The sequence below is a fragment of the Octopus sinensis genome, linkage group LG2, assembly GCF_006345805.1.
Source record: "Octopus sinensis linkage group LG2, ASM634580v1, whole genome shotgun sequence".
NCBI classification, from domain to species: Eukaryota; Metazoa; Mollusca; class Cephalopoda; order Octopoda; family Octopodidae; genus Octopus; species Octopus sinensis.
In genome coordinates, this window is record NC_042998.1 from 196,862,002 (window position 1) to 196,881,736 (window position 19,735).

General features: G+C 41.8%; 1 protein-coding gene across 2 annotated transcripts in view; it reads left to right on the forward strand.

Moving 5' to 3' along the window:
• Positions 1-19,735, forward strand: part of LOC115227252 — a 109,211-nt gene that overhangs the window by 86,304 nt on the left and 3,172 nt on the right. Inside the window, exons 4-11 of one of the 2 annotated variants that reach the window (XM_036500670.1) lie at positions 2,059-2,157; positions 4,728-4,826; positions 7,302-7,400; positions 8,760-8,858; positions 10,580-10,678; positions 12,710-12,787; positions 16,998-17,165; positions 17,931-18,125. In XM_036500670.1, the coding sequence (XP_036356563.1) occupies positions 2,059-2,157; positions 4,728-4,826; positions 7,302-7,400; positions 8,760-8,858; positions 10,580-10,678; positions 12,710-12,787; positions 16,998-17,165; positions 17,931-18,125 (936 nt within the window). Of the gene's footprint in view, positions 1-2,058; positions 2,158-4,727; positions 4,827-7,301; positions 7,401-8,759; positions 8,859-10,579; positions 10,679-12,709; positions 12,788-16,997; positions 17,166-17,927; positions 18,126-19,735 lie in introns of both variants that reach the window. The other variant, XM_036500669.1, reaches the window with a different exon arrangement.

Here is a 19,735-nt window from a genome sequence, read left to right on the forward strand (position 1 = left end):
CCCTTCCCGATGCCAACCACTTCACAGAGTGTGTTGGGTGCTTTTACATGGCACTGCACAGGTGCTTTTACATGGAACCACATGGACACTTCTATGTGGCACCACATGGGCGCTTTTACATGGCACTGCACAGGCGCTTTTACATGGAACCACATGGCCACTTCTATGTGGCACCACATGGGCGCTTGTACATGGCACTGCACAGGTGCTTTTACATGGAACCACATGGCCATTTCTATGTGGCACCACATGGGAGCTTTTACATGGCACCACATAAGACTGGTATTAATACTTCTGCTGCAGAGTACTGGTCTCCTTGAGTAAGAATAACTATTTGCACCCTCTGATACAAACCATTTTGGGCTTGGTTTCTATGACTGGATGCCTCTAACACCAACCACTTTACAGTATATACTGCGTGCATTTTATCATGGAACCAGCATTAGCGGGGTTGTCATGTGCTCAATAAATGTAAAGGGTCCTCTTGACTTAACACCTCCAATCATTCTCCAGCCACTGTATGTATGTTGTGTCCTGGGTGGATTATATAGTGGTACCAATGCTAAGGGACTGCTTTGTACCCTGTAAAGTTATTGGAGTGAGAAGGTTGTAGAGTGGTGAGAGGCTAATAATAATTAATAATAATAATAATAATAATAATAATAATAATAATAATATGATAATAATAATAATAATAATATGATAATAATAATAATAATAATAATAATAATATAATAATAATTAATAATAATAATAATATAATAATAATAATAATAATTAATATTAATAATAATAATAATAATAATAATAATAATAATAATAATAATAATAATTAATAACAATAACAACATAATAACAATAACAATAACAATAGATACTTACTTGTACTTGTGGTGACATTCACCCTGGGTGGGTTGAGTCGGCTTCTTCTACTCATGGAAGAAGTTTCATGGGAATATGTGGATTTCACAAGCGGTCCCCAACAATCCTTCATGTGGAGACATCCTGTTTGCCGCAGATTGAACGAGGAGCCGCCGGTTGCCGAAGCAGACACTCTGAGGATTTTCACCAGAGCCCCGTCCGCCGGGTTGTGGCCCTAATACCACTCGGTGTCAGACCAATCCGCCTTGGGTGGCCCTACCAGGAAACGAAGTTCCCGACGGCATAGCTCTGACACTACCCGTTGCCAGCGTCCCCACCACGGTGAGGAGGGGGGGATGGACTCTGGGGACGCAATAATAATAATAGATATAGAGTGATGGTCATAGTGAATGATGGATTTCAATGACAAGGGGCTTGCAGGGTTGGGGAGAAGGAAGTGTAGAAGGAGTAATGTTAAAATGTATTGGGTGCATGCAGATCTGATGTGATTGCTTATACATATGCTGTATGATTGGCAAGAAAGGTAAAGTGATAAAGATATGAGAGGAGGATGTGTTGTCAAGTGTTGGAGAGAGGAAACAGTCAGATGGGTCTAGTGACAGCCCTAGTTACAGCCCTAGTTACAGTGGAAGCAAGGTATGAGAGAGATCTATTGCCATCTTCAATCACATTGACGCCATTGAACAATGAGAGTGATAGAGAGATGAGTGATAAAGAGATGAATGATAGAGGGATGAATGATAGAGGGATGAGTGACAAGGGATGTGTGTGTGTGTGTGTGTGTGTGGAGGTGCAATGGCCCAGTGGTTAGAGCAGCGGCCTCGCGGTTGTAGGATCACAGTTTCAATTCCCAGACCAGGCGTTGTGAGTGTTTATTGAACGAAAACACCTAAAGCCCCACGAGGCTCCAGCAGGGGGTGGTGGCGATCCCTGCTGTACTCTTTCGTCCCAACTTTCTCTCACTCGTCTGTTGGCCTGCTCGCTTAGCCAAGTGGGGTGGCGTTATTTGAAGGCTAAAACAATGCAAAGCGCATTGTGACCAGCGATGTGTAGCACCATCTGATAGCCTGGTCGGTCACGGTGATATATATATATATATATATAGAGAGAGAGAGAGAGAGAGATTTTTCTAATGATTCCTCATCAGTTTTTTCCATTTCATCTTATTTTCTTCAGATTGGTTTCACAGCTCTTCATCGAGCTTGCTCCCAGGGCCACACTGCAGTATGTAAAGTATTACTGGAGGAAGGATGCGCAAAGGACCTGCAAGATGAGGTAAGCACATCTTACTACTTATAATTGTTGTGGTTTAAGCCTGTTCAGCCCTAATCTATTTCTTTACTGCCCACAAGAGGCTAAACACAGAGGGGACAAACAAAGACAGACAAAGGGATTAAGTCGGTTACATTGACACCAGTGCGTAACTGGTACTTTATTTATCGACCCCGAAAGGATGAAAGGCAAAGTCGACCTCAGCGGAATTTGCACTCAGAACATAACGGCAGACGAAATACCACTAAGCATTTCGCCCGGCGTGCTAACGTTTCTGCCAGCTTGCCCTAATCAAGCAAACTTGGGGTTAGATGCATTTCAGTCGTGACCATTATATCTTTTATTTCACATATTACGAGGGGCGTTCAATAAGTAATGCCCCTGACTCACTTCTCATAGCAGTAGAGCAACGAAACTTGGCACAGTTATTAGTCTTTTTCTGGGAAACGCTTGCCTTTCAAAAACAACTTCATGAGTGGGAAGAGGTGAACATCAGAGAGTGCAAGGTCAGGAGAGTTGGGGATGGGGGAGGAGTTCATAGCCGCATGCCTGTGCTTCTGATCTGGCAACACGCGAGTTGTGGACCGGAGCGTTGTCCTGCATGAGGAGGATGCCTTTGCTGATCTTGCCCCGCCTCTTGATTTTGATAGCTTCTCTTAATTTCCTCAAAAGTGAAGCATGATAGGCTCCTGTAATTGTAGAACCCTTTGCCAGGAAACCTGTCATCACTATTCCGTCCTGGTCCCAGAAGACTGTGAGCATGACCTTACCAGCGGAACGCTGCACCCTTGCCTTCTTTGGAGGAGGTGAGTCACGGTGCTTCCACTGCATTGACTGGGCTTTGGTCTCTAGATCATAGTGATGGACCCAGGTTTCATCCTGTGTAATCATTCTTTTGAAAAATTTTGACTCATCTTCTTGGCACATCTCCAAATTCATCCTCGAGTACTCAACGCGTTCTTGCTTCTGGAAAGGTGTGAGCAACCTGGGAATCCATCTGGCAGACATCTTTTGCATATGCAAATGGTCATGAATGATAGTTTCCACAGACCCGGTACTAATCTTGACTTCATGGGCTATTTGGCGAATAGTTATGCGTCGATCTTCCAAAATGGCAGCCTCAACTTGACGGACAGATGCCTCATCAATGGCAGAAAGGGGGCGACCAGATCTGGGAGCTATTTCCACAGAGTTCCAACCATGTTTGAATTCACAATGCCAGCGATTTACAAGGTCATATGATGGGGCATCATTACCATAAGTTACTTTCATTTCATCAAAAGTCTCCCGTGGTGTGCGTCCTTTCAAATACAAAAACCGGATCACTGCTCGACCCTCAACAGGCTCCATTTTACACTTGACTCAGTTCAAACACCTGTAAATCAGAAACCACAATTAGTTCAGAGCTGTAATTTGCCACTTAATCTATAGAGATGGAAATGATTTCACATGCAAAATTTCAGCTAGATCAAACAACTGCAAGTGGGTCAGGGGCATTACTTATTGATCATCCCTCGTATGTATCTTGAACTAAATTTTCCAATGTGACCTTTACTTTTCTAAGTTGGAAGGATGTATGTTGAGGAAGATTTGGCTGCTATTTCCTGTAGGCTGAGAAACCACAGAGAATGTTCCTCATTGGTTTGAGTCCTATTGTGTACTCTGGCGAGTCTGCAATTCATCAACCGAATTGATGAAATGGGTACCAGTAATATATGAGGGTCAATTGAATGAGGATTACCTGCCCAATAAATAAATCTATGTCATTGAGTAAATGGTGATAGATTGAGACAGTTCATATAAGACCTTTTTTTTATTGAAGTAATTCTGAAGTCTTATAGTTAAAGTAAGGTCCTGGATTGGGAATGTGCAACAGCTAATTACAAAGACTCAGTCTTCAGCAACATACCAAAGCTAACATTCAGTATTGAGTATTGAGTAGTGAGAACAGAGACAAACTCCTCAGCATGCTGAGTCTATAAGTCTGTGTTTTACAGCTGTGGGCATTTCCTTTTATTTACATTTTTAATACCATTGAATAAAGAATGAATTTTTCACAATTTCCATTTTAGATTTAGTGCTGTATTTACTGTCTGCTATACAATGCCTATATTTAGACTGAGCTTGTGAATCTGAAGAAAGTCATCAATGAATATCACATTTTCTTTCTTTGTAAAATCTCTTCTAAAAGTTTGAGTCATTGTGAGTGAGAAGAAAGTGTAAAAGTAGAATACTGGACAAAATCATCATCATCATCATCGTTTAACGTCCGCTTTCCATGCTAGCATGGGTTGGACGATTTAACTGAGGTCTGGCAAACCAGATGGCTGCACCAGACTCCAATCTGATCTGATAGAGTTTCTACAGCTGGATGCTCTTCCAAACGCCAACCACTCCGAGAGTGTAGTGGGTGATTTTACGTACCATCGGCATGAGGGCCAGTTTTTTTATATTAATAACTTCAATAATAGAAAAAAAAAAAAAAAAAGGGATTTCTAGCAAGAAGATTGTCTTCCTTCCTCTGAAAATGGAATGAACAACCATCCATTATTATGTTTCTGTTTATTTTGCAGCATGGTAACACGGCACTGCATGAAGCTTCCTGGAATGGCTATAGTAAAACTTTAGACATTTTAGTGAAGAACAACTGTAAGGTTTCGCTTCAGAATAAGGTCAGTTAAAAGTCGTTTCTTACGGTGATTACAATTCAGTCAAATATCTGACTATTTTGGTAGATGTTAAAGTGGTGCATGGTAGAAATGGTAGAAATGGTAGAATGCTGGACTAAATATGATACAGTAACTAGTTTCATGATTCTATGTTCTCGGTTGAATTTTCAAATCAACTGTATTGCCCTAAACTTATATTTGAAACCAACATTTTGATATATGTTAAAGAATCTGTACATCCTAATTTACCACCTGATATATATGCCTGGAGCCATGCATTGAGGCTTCTGTGGACTCAGGTGAGTTTTAGTCTATGTGTTAATGGACAGATATTGAAATTTGTCAAGTCTGGTGACATGTGGAAAAGGGATGCAAACTCGTCTGAAAATATCAAATCAACAATAAGTAATAACACAAGTCAGATTACAAACAATTTCAAAGAGTGCATATAACTCGAACGCCTTACTTCCCTGGGCATGAATACATTGAAACTCTGACGTCTGGCAGCTGACTTGGCAGACACCCATAAAATTATTAACCATCTTACAAACAATAACTCTGAGCACCTTTTCAAACTCCACCTGTCTAACATCCGTGGACATGTTTACAAAGTCAGAAAACAGCCCAGCTCCCATGACTTTCGGAAACATTTTTTTCACGCTAAGAGTTGCTAAAGCATGGAACAAACTGCCGGCATCAGTTGTTAGTTGTCGGAGCCCTGCATCCTTCAAAACTTCCATGCTTCCTGAGATTCGCCAACACTACACCTGATTTTCTCCCCTCCATACACACGCAAGCATGTATCTGACTCATACACTGTTCACTTCCCAGACATTTGTACATTATTGCATATTCTTTATATGCACTTTCTGACAAGTTGTGGTGCACCTGAGCACTATACAATAATTTCATTATTAATAAACTTTTGGGATTCACTTGCCCTCCAAGACTGGTGAAACTGATGTAGGGGAGTTTTTTTTCCCCTCAATCAATTCTAAATTATGCTGTTAGGTGACTGGCATGCCAAAGAATAGACCCAACGTTTCCTCTGCATATCATAAAAGGTGACTAGAAGAGGTTGAAGTAATAATGATGAAATTATTGTATACAGTGCTCAGGTGCACCACAACTTGTCAAATGTGCATGTAAAGTATATGCAGTAATGTACAAATGTCTGGGAAGTGAACAGTGTATGAGTCAGATACATGCTTGCATGTGTATGGAGGGGAAAAAATCAGGTGTAGTGTTGGCGAATCTCAGGAAGCATGGAAGTTTTGAAGGATGCAGTGCTCCGACAACTAACAACTGATGCCGGCAGTTTGTCCCATGCTTCAGCAACTCTTAGTGTGAAAAAATGTTCCCGAAAGTCATGGAAGGAGCTGTGCTGTTTTCTGACTTTGTAAACATGTCCATGGGTGTTAGACAGGTGGAGTTTGAAAAGGTGCTCAGAGTTATTGTTTGTAAGATGGTTAATAATTTTATGGGTGTCTGCCAAGTCAGCTGCCAGACGTCGGAGTTTCAATGTGTCCATGCCCAGGGAAGAAGTAAGGCGTTCAGAATATGACAAATTCCTGATGGAGGGTATTCTCTTGGTTGCACGTTGCTGAATGGCTTCCAGATAATTAATATCCTGGGTTTGCACTCTGACCCAAAACCCTCACCAACAACTGCTACCCAAAACAGACAATCGAGGGTTGTCATCTGAGTGGTGCAAAGGTGCCATCTGCTCTGAGTAGGGAATCACCAACAAAGTGTAAATGCAGCGACACGCTGTTATAGTGCATGGCCCTATACTTCCTCCTCCTCTTTTTATTACTGTTGCTACTGCTACTACTAAGAAGTTGAAAAGCACAAGTGCAAGGAAGGAATCCTTGAGAGATGATATTCTGTGGGAGGAAGGATTGTACATATTAATTAGTGCAGTGCCTTGGGAGTGGTAAATACAGTGTAAGTGATGAGGGAAGAGACAAGAGATGAGTGAGGGTGGTCTGTAGAGGCACATGGCCTAGTGGTTAGAGCAGCTGACTCGCGATCGAGGGATTGCGGGTTCAGATCTCAAACCGGGTGATGTGTGTGTTTATGAGTGAAACACCTAAGCTCCACGCGGCTCCGGCAGAAGGTAATGGTGAACTTCTGCTGACTCTTTCGCCACAAATTTCTCTCACTCTTTCCTCCTGCATCTTGCAGCTCACCTGCGATGGACCGGCGTCCCGTCCAGGTGGGGAACCTATATGCCAAGGAAACCGGGAAACTGGCCCTTATGAGCCAGGCATGGCTCAAGAAGGAACAAAGAAAAAAGAGGGTGGTCTGAAGAGCAGAGGCCACTGAAGCAATGATTTAATATCTGTCTGGTTTGGGAGTGAATAATGGAATAGTTAACAACTTATATTCTTTTCAGTTATTGTACTGTGGCCATACTGGGGCACTACCTTATTACTTATATGATCTGAAGTTTGGATGATATTTTTTTTTTTCCAGAGTGGTTTTACTCCATTGCACCTTGCTGCACAAAATGGTCATAATGAAAGTTCTAGAATTTTGATCTACTCTGGCTGTAGTACAGATATAAAGAACAATGTAAGTATTATTGTTGTTTACCCGTATAGCTTTCTTATATTCGCCCCGTGCTAGTAGGGTGCCAAGAGCACCATCTGAGCGTGATCGTTGCCAGAGCAGCCAACTGGCTTCCGTGCTGGTGGTATGTTGGAGGCACCATTTGAGCGTGATTGTTACCAACGTCACCTTACTGGCACCTGTGCCGTTGGCATGAGTAAAAAGATTCGAGTGAGGTCATTGCCAGCACCACCTGACTGGCTCCTGTGCTGGTGGCACATAAAAGCAGCCACTACACTCTGCCAGATCAAGATTGGAGACTGGTGCAACCATCTGGTTTGCCAGCCCTCAGTCAAATCGTCCAACCCATGCTAGCATGGAAAGCAGATGTTAAATGATGACGACGACAACGAATCAACTCCTGCTTATTTAAAGATGAAATGGAGAGAAGAAGGATATCTGAGGAATGTCCTTTCACTCATTTGTTTAATTAAACCTAATTAGAGTCAGCTACTGACACTACCACAAGGTTCATAACTCCAATGTTTCCGCAGGATTGCAGTACTTCTTTCCTTACGCTTCATTATTGTTACCTCCTCATTCCATCCATTTTTCATCTTTGCTGTGATACTTGCTGTCTCAATATTTAGGACTTGCAGCAGAGAGCTGGCAGAAATGTTAGCACACTGGGTGAAAAGCTTAGCGGCATTTCGTCTGTCTTTACATTCTGAGTTCAAATTCCGCCGAGGTCGACTTTGCCTTTCATCCCTTCAGGGTCGATGAATTAAGTACCAGTTGCATACTGGGTTCAATCTAATCAACTGGCGCCCTCCCACAAAATTTTGGACCTTGTGCCTAAAGCAGGAAAAAATATTTAGGACCTAAAATATCTGTTTTATAAATAAGCACAAATTATAAGTAATATATGTAAGTGTCTTCTGCTATAGCCCTGGGCCGACCAATGCCTTGTGAGTGGATTTGGTAGACGGAAACTGAAAGAAGCCTGTCATATATATGTATATGTATATATGTGTGTGTATGTGTGTCTGTGTTTGTCCCCCCTAGCATTGCTTGACAACCGATGCTGGTGTGTTTACATCCCCGTCACTTAGCGGTTTGGCAAAAGAGACCGATAGAATAAGTACTGGGCTTACAAAGAATAATTCCCGGGGTCGATTTGCTCGACTAAAGGCGGTGCTCCAGCATGGCCGCAGTCAAATGACTGAAACGAGTAAAAGAGAAAAGAGTAATAGAATAAATGAATTGTGTATGTTTGTGTGTGTGTGTGTGAGTGAGTATGTGCGTGTGCTACATGTGTGTGTTCATGCATGTGTGTGGGTATTCTTATTTTAAATCCTTTAAATTCTCCACATATTTTTCCAGTATGGTGACACATCCTTGCATACAGCAGCTCGTTATGGCCATGCAGGTGTTGCACGTATCTTAATTAGTGCCAGGTGTTCACTGAATGAAGAGAACAAGGTAAGAAATTTCATTATATGTGTGGTGAATTGTTGCTGTCGTCATTTAATCCTGTCGTCCTTTAATCCAGCAAACCCTATGACCAACTCCACAAACCCTTATTAACTATTACCCTGAGGTTCTCACATCCAACGTCTTCAGAGTAAAGTAGACAGTCATAACAGCAACCTTAAATCTTTCTAATTCTTTAACAACTCTCAGTAGATGTGGGTTGACAGATTCTGGAATTAATAATAATAATAATAATAATAATAATTGTGTACAGTGCTCAGGTGCACTACAACTCATCTAAAGTGTATATATAATCAGGTGTAGTTTCGGCGGATTTCGGAAAGCATGAGGGCCTTAAAGGATGCAGTGTCATGGCAGTCAACAACTGATGCAGGCAGTTTATTCCATGCTTCAGCAACTCTGAGCGTGAAAAAATGTTTCTGAAAGTCATGGGAGCTGTGTTGTTTTCTGACTTTGTAGGCATGTCCACGTGTGTTAGACACATGGAGATCAAAAAGGTGTTCAGTGTTGTTGTTGGTGAGGTGGTTGATAACTTTGTGGGCGTTTACCAAGTCTGTCGCCAGACGCCGGAGCTTCAGTGAATCCATGCCCAGGGAAACAAGGCGCTCAGAGTATGGTAGGTGTCTGCAGACCTACTTCCCTCTGTTTGTCACCAGTACCCATTCACTCTTGAGAAATTACTGCATATGCTTTATACGCACTTTCTGACAAGTTGTGGTGCACCTGAGCACTGTATACAATAATTTCATTATTAAAATTAAATTACAATTAGTTTACAACTTGATCTTTGTAGGTAAAGTGATAGCTATGGACACGTTTTGGTCTTATTAAATCTCATCAGCATGGCATAGTCTATTCGAGCTGGTTTTGATCAATTTAGTTTTTACACTTTAGTTTTTGAAAGAGACTTTAAAAGATTTTGTGTTAAAAATGATTTCCGTTATTGAAAAAAATAAAATGAGCGAAGGGAAGTAACTTAAGTGGGCTAATGGTATGAATCTAGAAAATGTAGCGGATAATGTATTGAATGATCAATGTAGAAATTCTCACAAGCCTCAGGTCAACCAAAATTTTGTGAGTAAAATTTAATTGACAGAAACTAGAAACTGCTTTCGGGTGGCAGACTTAGTCAAACTCTTGGTTTCCTCCACCTGGGTCTTGGGTTTTCTGTTTCAAAGAACAGGGGAGATAATTCCATGAAACTAGTTCGTTAAAGTTAATTTACATGCCTCCCCGTTGATTCATTTGAATTATTTCTCTTGGTTCATTTACAAATTATACTGTCCGTAACTTTTCTATATATAAGAATCTCTGTCAAACTAATCGAACAAGCTTACGTTTATAGTTGTCCGTTGCCTTGTAAACATTGATAGAACTTTTGATCCCCCCAAACGTAAATTTACTTTTGAGAAATTAGTTCTAAATTTCTTGAAGTTACCTCCCCTCTTCTTAGTTGCTCTGAATAGACTTTTGTTTTCTTCTTTCTGAAAGGGAAATTTAAATCAACGAATATTTTTACATACAGAATTGACTACAAGAGGCTTTGTTACTGACTCATAGTACTTATGCTATGAAGCTGAACTGTGTACTTTAATGAGAGGGTGGGTGCTTAGCGAGCTGTATTAAATTATGTATTAACAAGAAGTGTGTAAAAACTGACGCGTCCCAAATAATTATAATTGAACAGAGACTGTTCTTTTACTCCTCAGAATGGTGACACACCGTTACACATCGCTGCAGCATTGAAACGAAGGAAAATAGCTAAATTGCTTGTGGAAGCAGGTGTTGATTGTTCATTACGAAACAAGGTATGTTTTCATTTATCATTTGGTTCTGTGAATGAGCTCAAAAACTGATGAGGTCGACTTTGCCCTTTATCCATTCAGGGGTCAATAAAATAAGTACCAGTTAAGCAGTGGGGTCAATGTAATTAACACCATTCGGGCGTGATCGTTACCAGCATCGCCTTACTGGCACCTGTGCCGGTAGCATGTGTAAAGGAGTTGAGCGAGGTCATTGCCAGTACCGCTTGACTGGCCCCGTGCCGGTGGCACGTAAAAAGCACCCACTACACTCTCGGAGTGGTTGGCGTTAGGAAGGGCATCCAGCTGTAGAAACTCTGCCAGATCAAGATTGGAGCCTGCTGCAGCCCCTGGCTTCCCAGACCCCGGTCGAACCGTCCAACCCATGCTAGCATGGAAAACGGACGTTAAACGATGATGATGATGATGATGATTTCTCTCAAAATTGTTGGCTTCCTGCGAAAATTTGAAACAATTATTAGAGGGTCTGGGCCACTAACGGCAAATTCTTGTCATTGTTGGCAGCTCACCTTGCCAAAGTGTCAGGTGATGCCCATGAGGGTACTTGGCTTTTCTAATGCCATAGCCTCACCCGTAATAATACCTATTTCTTTACTACCCACAAGGGGCTAAACATAGAGGGGACAAACAAGGGCAGACAAAGGTATTAAATCGATTACATCGACCCCAGTGCATAGCTGGTACTTAATTTATCGACCCCGAAAGGATGAAAGGCAAAGTGGACCTCGGCGGAATTTGAACTCAGAACGTAACGACAGACGAAATACAGCTACGCATTTTGCCCGGCATGCTAACGTTTCTGCCAGCTCGCGGCCTTAATAATACCGTGAGCATGCTGGCTTGCTTCAGTAAATTCTGTTGAACCTTGTGGTGTGTGACCAATTGAATCCCTTGGTGCTGCATTGTTGTTTTTTTTTTCTTTCTCTCCCCCCTTTTTTTTTCTTATTTTTCTCTTGTAAAATATATTCCTGTTCATATTTTGAATAAAAGACTTCTCTATAATATCTGGGACCCCCTTCGGTCACGACACAGACCATGGGATTGCACCTACAAAGTTACCCTCCCAGGCACAAGTCCGGGCAAGGTTTATGGAAGACCAGCAGTCGCCCATGCATACCAGCCTCCCCTCTCCACGCCACCAGTGTTATCCAAGGGAAAAGCAAGGACCGATACAGCTTGGCACCTGTGACGTCGCATGGCTCAGTGGTTAGAGAGTTGAGCTTACGATCGTGAGGTTGTTAGCTCGAATCCCGGACCGGGCTGCATGTTATGTTCTTGAGCAAGACACTTTATTTCACATTGCTCCAGTTCACTCAGCTGTAGAAATGAGTAGCGACATCTCTATAATATATATATATATATATATATATATATATCACCACCATGACTGACCAGGCTATCAGATGTTGCTACACATCGCTGGTCACAATGCACTTCACACTGTTTTAGCCTTCAAATGACGCCACCCCGCTGGCTAAGCGAGCAGGCCAACAGAAGAAAGAGTGAGAGAAAGTTGTGGTGAAAGAGTACTGCAGGGATTGCCACCACCCTCTGCTGGAGTCTCGTGGAGCTTTTAGGTGTTTTCGCTCAATAAACACTCACAACGCCTGGTCTGGGAATCGAAACCGTGATCCTACGACTGCGAGTCTGCTGCCCTAACCACTGGGCCATTGCACCTCCATATATATATATATATATATATTTTTTGTTTTGCGTCAAAAGGGCAGGAGGAATACTCCTTCATCTGTTAACAATTGCCTTGGTTTGTTTCTCTTTGTTTTCTCTCAAAGATTCTTCAGTAGGTTTAGTAGAGTTCCCAAATCTGGAAAGAAAACCTCTCTAGTGATAACATTAAAATAACAATATCTCTTCTGTTTTTTTTCTTTGCTTGTTGAAATAAGTACCAGTTGAGTACTGGGGTTGATGCAGTCAGTTTACCCCCTCCCCGAAATTGCTGGACTTGTTCCAAAATTTGAAATCATTATTTAACAAATGATACTATTTGTGTTTCTCCAGCAAAATGAAACAGCTGCTGAAGTGGCACGGAGGAAAGAATATCCAGAGATTATATTAATTATTTCAGCAAATCCTAAGGTAATTAGACTTGACTTCTTAATTCTGTTTTTCATTTAATATTCTTTTATAAGCACTACATGAACTTCATCACTTACTGGGTTCTGTTCTCAGTTTGGGCTAAGCTTTGGCCCATGGGAACTTCTGAGGAATTCCAACCGTGTTTCATGGTTTGCCACCTCAACAGCTCCTTTATAGGATCCAGTGGATAAAGACATCATCAAGAGGATCCACGTCCGGTTTCGGCCACTATTCTGCTGCCATTTACGATGCTCCCCCGCCCACCTTTTGGAGGTGTCTTCAGCTCTGGTGTTGAATGCGTTTCTTTTTTCTTTGGCCTTTTGTTCTTTGGTTTCTTCGATGCAGCATCAACAAATGGCAGCAGACGAATGACCATCCTGCCAAATTTCCCTCTAAATACTCGCTGGTAGGCTCCAGCAGCCAGCATCATGTGATACTATCTAAGCTTCAACTGACCAATGGAGGGGAAGGATGTGTAGTTTTGGCCTGTGTCCTCTCTAAACCTGCCTTCCAACAGCATTGTGTTGTGGAGGTGCAATGGCCTAATGGTTAGGGCAGTAGACTCGCGGTCGGAGGATCGTGGTTTTGATACTCAGATCCGGTGTTGTGTGTGTTTATTGAGCGAAAACACCTAAAGCTCCACGAGGCTCCGGCAAGGGGTGGTGGTGACCCCTGTTGTAGTCTTTTGCTCCAACTTTCTCTCACTGTTTCTTCCTGTTTCTTGTCCTCCCCGACTTCCTACGCAACCGCTGAGCCTGGATGCGCATTCATCCATCCGTCGATGCTCTCGGTGTCGGGGGTTGACCTGCTTTCTCTTCTGCAGGTCTTACGAATAGCTAAGGACCAAGTTTTGGACTTCTCCCATCTTGCGAGCTCTGGGACGAAGACTGTTCGCTCAACAGTATTGTGTTAGTTTCAGTTCCAGCATCCAGAGCCAACCAGCTGTCTGGTGGTACAAGCCTTCGAATTATCAGGGAGGAGGGCACGCAATGAACGAGATTGCATCCTTGGCTTCTGGTTTCTCAAGACAGACTCTGTTAAAGAATTACCTTTTAACAGTTACTTGCTTAAGTCCTTGGAGTCTGGCCATGCTGGGGCACCACTTTGAAGGGTTTGGGCTGAACAAACCAGTCCCAGTACTTATAATTTTGTTTTTAACTAGTATTTATCAGTTCTTTTGCTGAACTGCTAAGTTATGGGGGACAAAAATGAACCAACACTGCTTGTTAAGCGGTGGGGAGGATTGATAAACACAGACACAAAGACACACATACATGTTGTAGATACATATTGGTTGAAAAATAGCTGCCTGAGATATGGACAACAACAGATTAAAACCCATGCACATTCTCACTTAATTACAATGGGTTTCATACAATTTTGTTCAACTAAACTTTTCGAGGCAGTGCCCCAGCTAGGCCATAGTCTAATGACTGAAACAAGTAAAAGATAAAAGATAACAGAAAGATGTAAGTTAAAACATAATATATATCTTACAAACAATAACTCTGAGCACCTTTTCAAACTCCACCTGTCTAACACCCGTGGACATGTTTACAAAGTCAGAAAACAGCACAGCTCCTTCCATGACTTTTGGAAACATTTTTTCATGCTAAGAGTTGCTGAAGCATGGAACAAACTGCCGGCATCAGTTGTTAGTTGTCAGAGCACTGCATCCTCAAACTTCCATTCTTCCTGAGATCCGCCAACACTACACCTGATTTTCTCTTCCCTCCATAACACACACAACAATAACCCTGAGCACCTTTTCAAGTCCACCTGTCTACACCTGTGACATTTTACAAAGTCAAAACATCACAGCTCCTTCCATGACTTTTGGAAACTTGTTTCATCAAGAGTTGCTGAAGCATGGAACAAACTGCCGCATCAGTTGTTAGTTGTCAGAGCACTGCATCCTTCAAACTTCCATGCTTCCTGAGATCCGCCAACCTACACCTTGATTTTCTCCTCACTCCTCATACACACACAACATAACCTCTGAGCACCTTTTCAAAGTTCCACCTGTCTAACACCTGGGACATGTTTACAAAGTCAAAACACACAGCTCCTTCCATGACTTTTGAAACATTTTTCATGCTAAGAGTTGCTGAAGCATGGAACAAACGGCCGGCATCAGTTGTTAGTTGTCAGAGCACTGCAATCCTTCAAAACTTCCATGCTTCCTGAGATCCGCCAACACTACACCTGATTTTCTCTTCCCTCCATACACACACAACAATAACCCTGAGCACCTTTTCAAAGTCCACCTGTCTAACACCTGTGGACATGTTTACAAAGTCAGAAAACAGCACAGCTCCTTCCATGACTTTTGGAAACATTTTTTCATGCTAAGAGTTGCTGAAGCATGGAACAAACGGCCGGCATCAGTTGTTAGTTGTCAGAGCACTGCATCCTTCAAAACTTCCATGCTTCCTGAGATCCGCCAACACTACACCTGATTTTCTCTTCCCTCCATACACACACAAGCATGTATCTGACTCATACACTGTTCACTTTCCAGACATTTTTACATTACTGCATATGCTTTATACGCACTTTTGACAAGTTGTGGTGCACCTGAGCACTGTATACAATAATTTCATTATTATTGTTATTATAACATCCGTGGACATTTACAAAGTCAAAAACACACTCCTTCCATGACTTTCGGAACATTTTTTCATGCTAAGAGTGCTGAAGCATGGAACAAACTACCGGCATCAGTTGTTAGTTGTCGGAGCACTGCATCCTTCAAAACTTCCATGCTTCCTGAGATTCGCCAACACTACACCTGATTTTCTCTCCCCTCCATACACACACAAGCATGTATCTGATTTATACACTGTTCACTTCCCAGACATTTGTACATTACTGCATATGCTTTATACGCACTTTTGACAAGTTGTGGTGCACCTGAGCACTGTATACAATAATTTCATTATTATTGTTATTATAACATCCGTGGACATGTTTACAAAGTCAGAAAACAGCACAGCTCCTTCCATGACTTTCGGAAACATTTTTTCATGCTAAGAGTTGCTGAAGCATGGAACAAACTACCGGCATCAGTTGTTAGTTGTCGGAGCACTGCATCCTTCAAAACTTCCATGCTTCCTGAGATTCGCCAACACTACACCTGATTTTCTCCCCTCCATACACACAAGCAAGCATGTATCTGACTCATACACTGTTCACTTCCCAGACATTTTTACATTACTGCATATGCTTTATACGCACTTTTGACAAGTTGTGGTGCACCTGAGCACTGTATACAATCATTTCATTATTGCTATTATTATTATATTATGTTTTATATATATCGTTTTGTCCTCTCAAGTGACAGTTCCACTTAAAAAGCACCTGTGTCACTGCTGCATTTATGCACCTATGCTAGTGCTGCACTAATGCAGTTGTGCCAGTGCTGCGTTAATGCACCCATGCTGGTGGTACATAAAAAATGCATCCAGTACACTGTTAGATGGTTGGCATTAGGAAGGGCATCCAGCCACAGAACCCATGCCACGACAAATAGTTGGAGTCAGCTCCATGTCAAACTGTCCAATCCATGCCAGCATGGAAAGCAGACATTAAACGATGATGATGATGATGATGATGATCATGTTTTCATTCTCTGCCTTGAAGAATCTCAAGTAACTTGGAGGAATTGTCTCTCTTCTTGAGACAAATGAAATTAAATAAACATACCGCAGGAGTGGCTGTGTGGTAAGTAGCTTGCTAACCAACCACATGGTTCCGGGTTCAGTCCCACTGCATGGCACCTTGGGCAAGTGCCTTCTGCTATAGCCTCGGGCTGACCAAAACCTTGTGAGTGGATTTGGTGACGGAAACTGAAAGAAGCCTGTTGTATATATGTGTATATATATATATATATATATATATATATATATATATATATATATATATTATATATATATATATATATATGTATGTATGTGTGTGTATATGTTTGTGTGTCTGTGTTTGTCCCTCTAGCATTGCTTGACAACCGATGCTGGTGTGTTTACGTCCCTGTCACTTAGCGGTTTGGCAAAAGAGACCGATAGAATAAGTACTGGGCTTACAAAGAATAAGTCGTGGGGTTGATTTGCTCGACTAAAGACAGTGCTCCAGCATGGCCGCATTCAAATGACTGAAACAAGTAAAAGAGTATAAGTGTCTTTTCCTAGACTTTTGTATTTATTTTATGCAGGGCAAAGCTCGACCTCACCAGATTGTTCCAGAAGATAAACAAGCTGTCCACATTGCTGTCGATGGACCAAACATGGTGTTCAGAGGTAATGCTCCCACCGCTGCCAATAAAGAAACAGCAAAACCAGAAAAGGAGAGGAGATTCTTCTTCTTCAAGAGGAAGAAAAAAGTAAGGAGTTATGTTTTTTTTTTTTTTTTTTTTGTTTTTTATCTTTCTCCTTCATCAGTTCTACTACTACTACTACTACTACTACGAATACTGCTGCTGCTGCTGTAGAAACTTTGCCAGATCAGATTATAGCCTGATGCAGCCTCCTGGCTTGCCGGTCCTCAGTCAAACCATCCAACCCATGCCAGCATGGAAAGCAGACATTAAATGATGATAATGATGATGATGATGAAAATAAGTACCAGTGGTGCACTAGGATCAATGTAATCGACTTACCCCCTCCCCTGAAATTACTGGCCTTGTGCCAAAATTTGAAACTATTATTTCTAAGTAATACAGAATTATGAATTGGAAGACTTGTTAAAGCGGCAGACAAATACCTTGTTGTATTTAGCTGTGTCCCTTTATGTTCTGTTTTCAAATCCCTCGCTCGTCAACTTTACCTTTCATCCTTCTGAGGGTTTGATAGGCGCCGGCACGGCTGTGTGGTTAGGAAGCCTGCTTTTCGACCACATGGTTTCAGGTTCAGTCTCACTGCATGACACCTTGGGCAAGTGTCTTCTGCTATAACTTCGGGCCGACTGAAGCCTTGTGATTGAATTTGATAGGCAGAAGACCCCATCATGTGTGTTCTTGTGTGTGTGACTGAAAGGAGAGAAACTTACAAGTCAAATACTGTGATTGATATAACCAACTATTTCCCTCTTGCAACTCTGAGTTTCTTGTACCTATATCAGATACCGATTTGTTTTTTTTTTTTAGCCGGACAAAGATAGAGCATCAGGGCCAGAGCACCCACAGCCAACCACAAGCAGACAACAGCAACAACAACAACAACCACAAAAATTACATACACCACACCAAGCAAACAAAAGCAATCCAGTTCAAGGATTCTTCAACAAATATGTCCCTAAAGAAGGGTTTCAGTACTACAGGGACCTGGCTGGAAATATCAAAGAGGTGAGAAACTGTGCTCTGTTTATAGTAAAGGGCTTAAAGCTGTACTCTATAGGTATTATTTTGTTATTGCTTCTGTTCTTGTTACTATTGCTATTGTTACAGGTATTTCATTGTTTTATATTGAAATATATATATATATATATATATATATATATATAAAAATATATATATATATTATATATATATATATATATATATATATATATATATATATATATATAGTGAAGGCGCATGGCTCAGTGGTTAGAGCGTCGAGCTTACGATCGTGAGGTTGTGAGCTCGAATTCCGGACCGGGCTGCGTGTTGTGTTCTCGAGCAAGGCACTTTTTTCACGTTGCTCCAGTTCACTCAGCTGTAGAAATGAGTTGCGACGTCACAGGTGCCAAGCTGTATCGACCTTTGTCTTTCCCTTGGATAACACTGGTGGCGTGGAGAGGGGAGGCTGGTATGCATGGGTGATTGCTGGCCTTCCATAAACAACCTTGCCCGGACTTGTGTCTAGGAGGATAACTTTCTAGGTGCAATCCCATGGTCATTCATGACCGAAGGGGGTCTTTACCCCCTTTATATATATATATATATATATATATATATATATTATATATATATATATCGGACGGTGTTTGTTACGTGCCACCAGCACGGAGGCCAGCTGATCCAAACGTGGCAGTAGAGTAGCCAGCACCGCATCGACTGGCCTCTGTGCTGGTGGCACGTAACAAACACCATCCGAACGTGGCCATTCGCCAGCCTCGTCTGGCACCTGTGTCGGTGGCACATAAAATGCACCCACTACACTCTCGGAGTGGTTGGCATTAGGAAGGGCATCAAGCTGTAGAAACTCTGCCAGATCAAGATTGGGGCCTGGTGCAGCCTTCGGGCTTCCCAGACCCCAGTTGAACTGTCCAACCCATGCTAGCATGGAAAGCGGACGTTAAACGATGATGATGATGATGATATAAATAGATGAGTGTATTTTTCCCTTGTATTTTTCTATATACCAGTGTAAAATCATTACTTATAATAAAGTACGATATTACATTCTGAAAGCCATGGAAGGAGCTGTGCTGTTTTCTGACTTCGTAAACATGACCACGAGTTTTAGACAGATGGAGTTTGAAAAGGTGCTCAGAGTTATTGTTTGTAAGATGATTAATAATTTTATGGGTGTCTGCCAAGTCAGCTGCCAGACGTCGGAGTTTCAATGTATCCATGCCCAGGGAAGTAAGGTGTTCAGAATATCTAAAACTCTGTTGAGCCCCTAGTGTAAACCTGCTTGGTAAGATTGACTGTAATGGATATATAATACTGCACAATTTGATTCACACATACACACATGCATAATAGAGTGATCACTACAGATGAGCCTTTATTTTCAAGTGAAATTAGCTTGCTAGTATAGTGACTTGCTTGCTGTGGGACAGTTATTTCCCCTGTCAGTGCATAGACAATGTGCTTTTTGTGTGTTAGCGTGCCGAGCGAAATGCTTAGCGGTATTTCGTCTGCCGTTAAGTACTGATTTCAAATTCCACTGAGGTTGACTTTACCTTTCATCCTTTCGAGGTCGATAAATAAAGTACCAGTTTCTGTCCTTGTTTGTCCCCTCTATG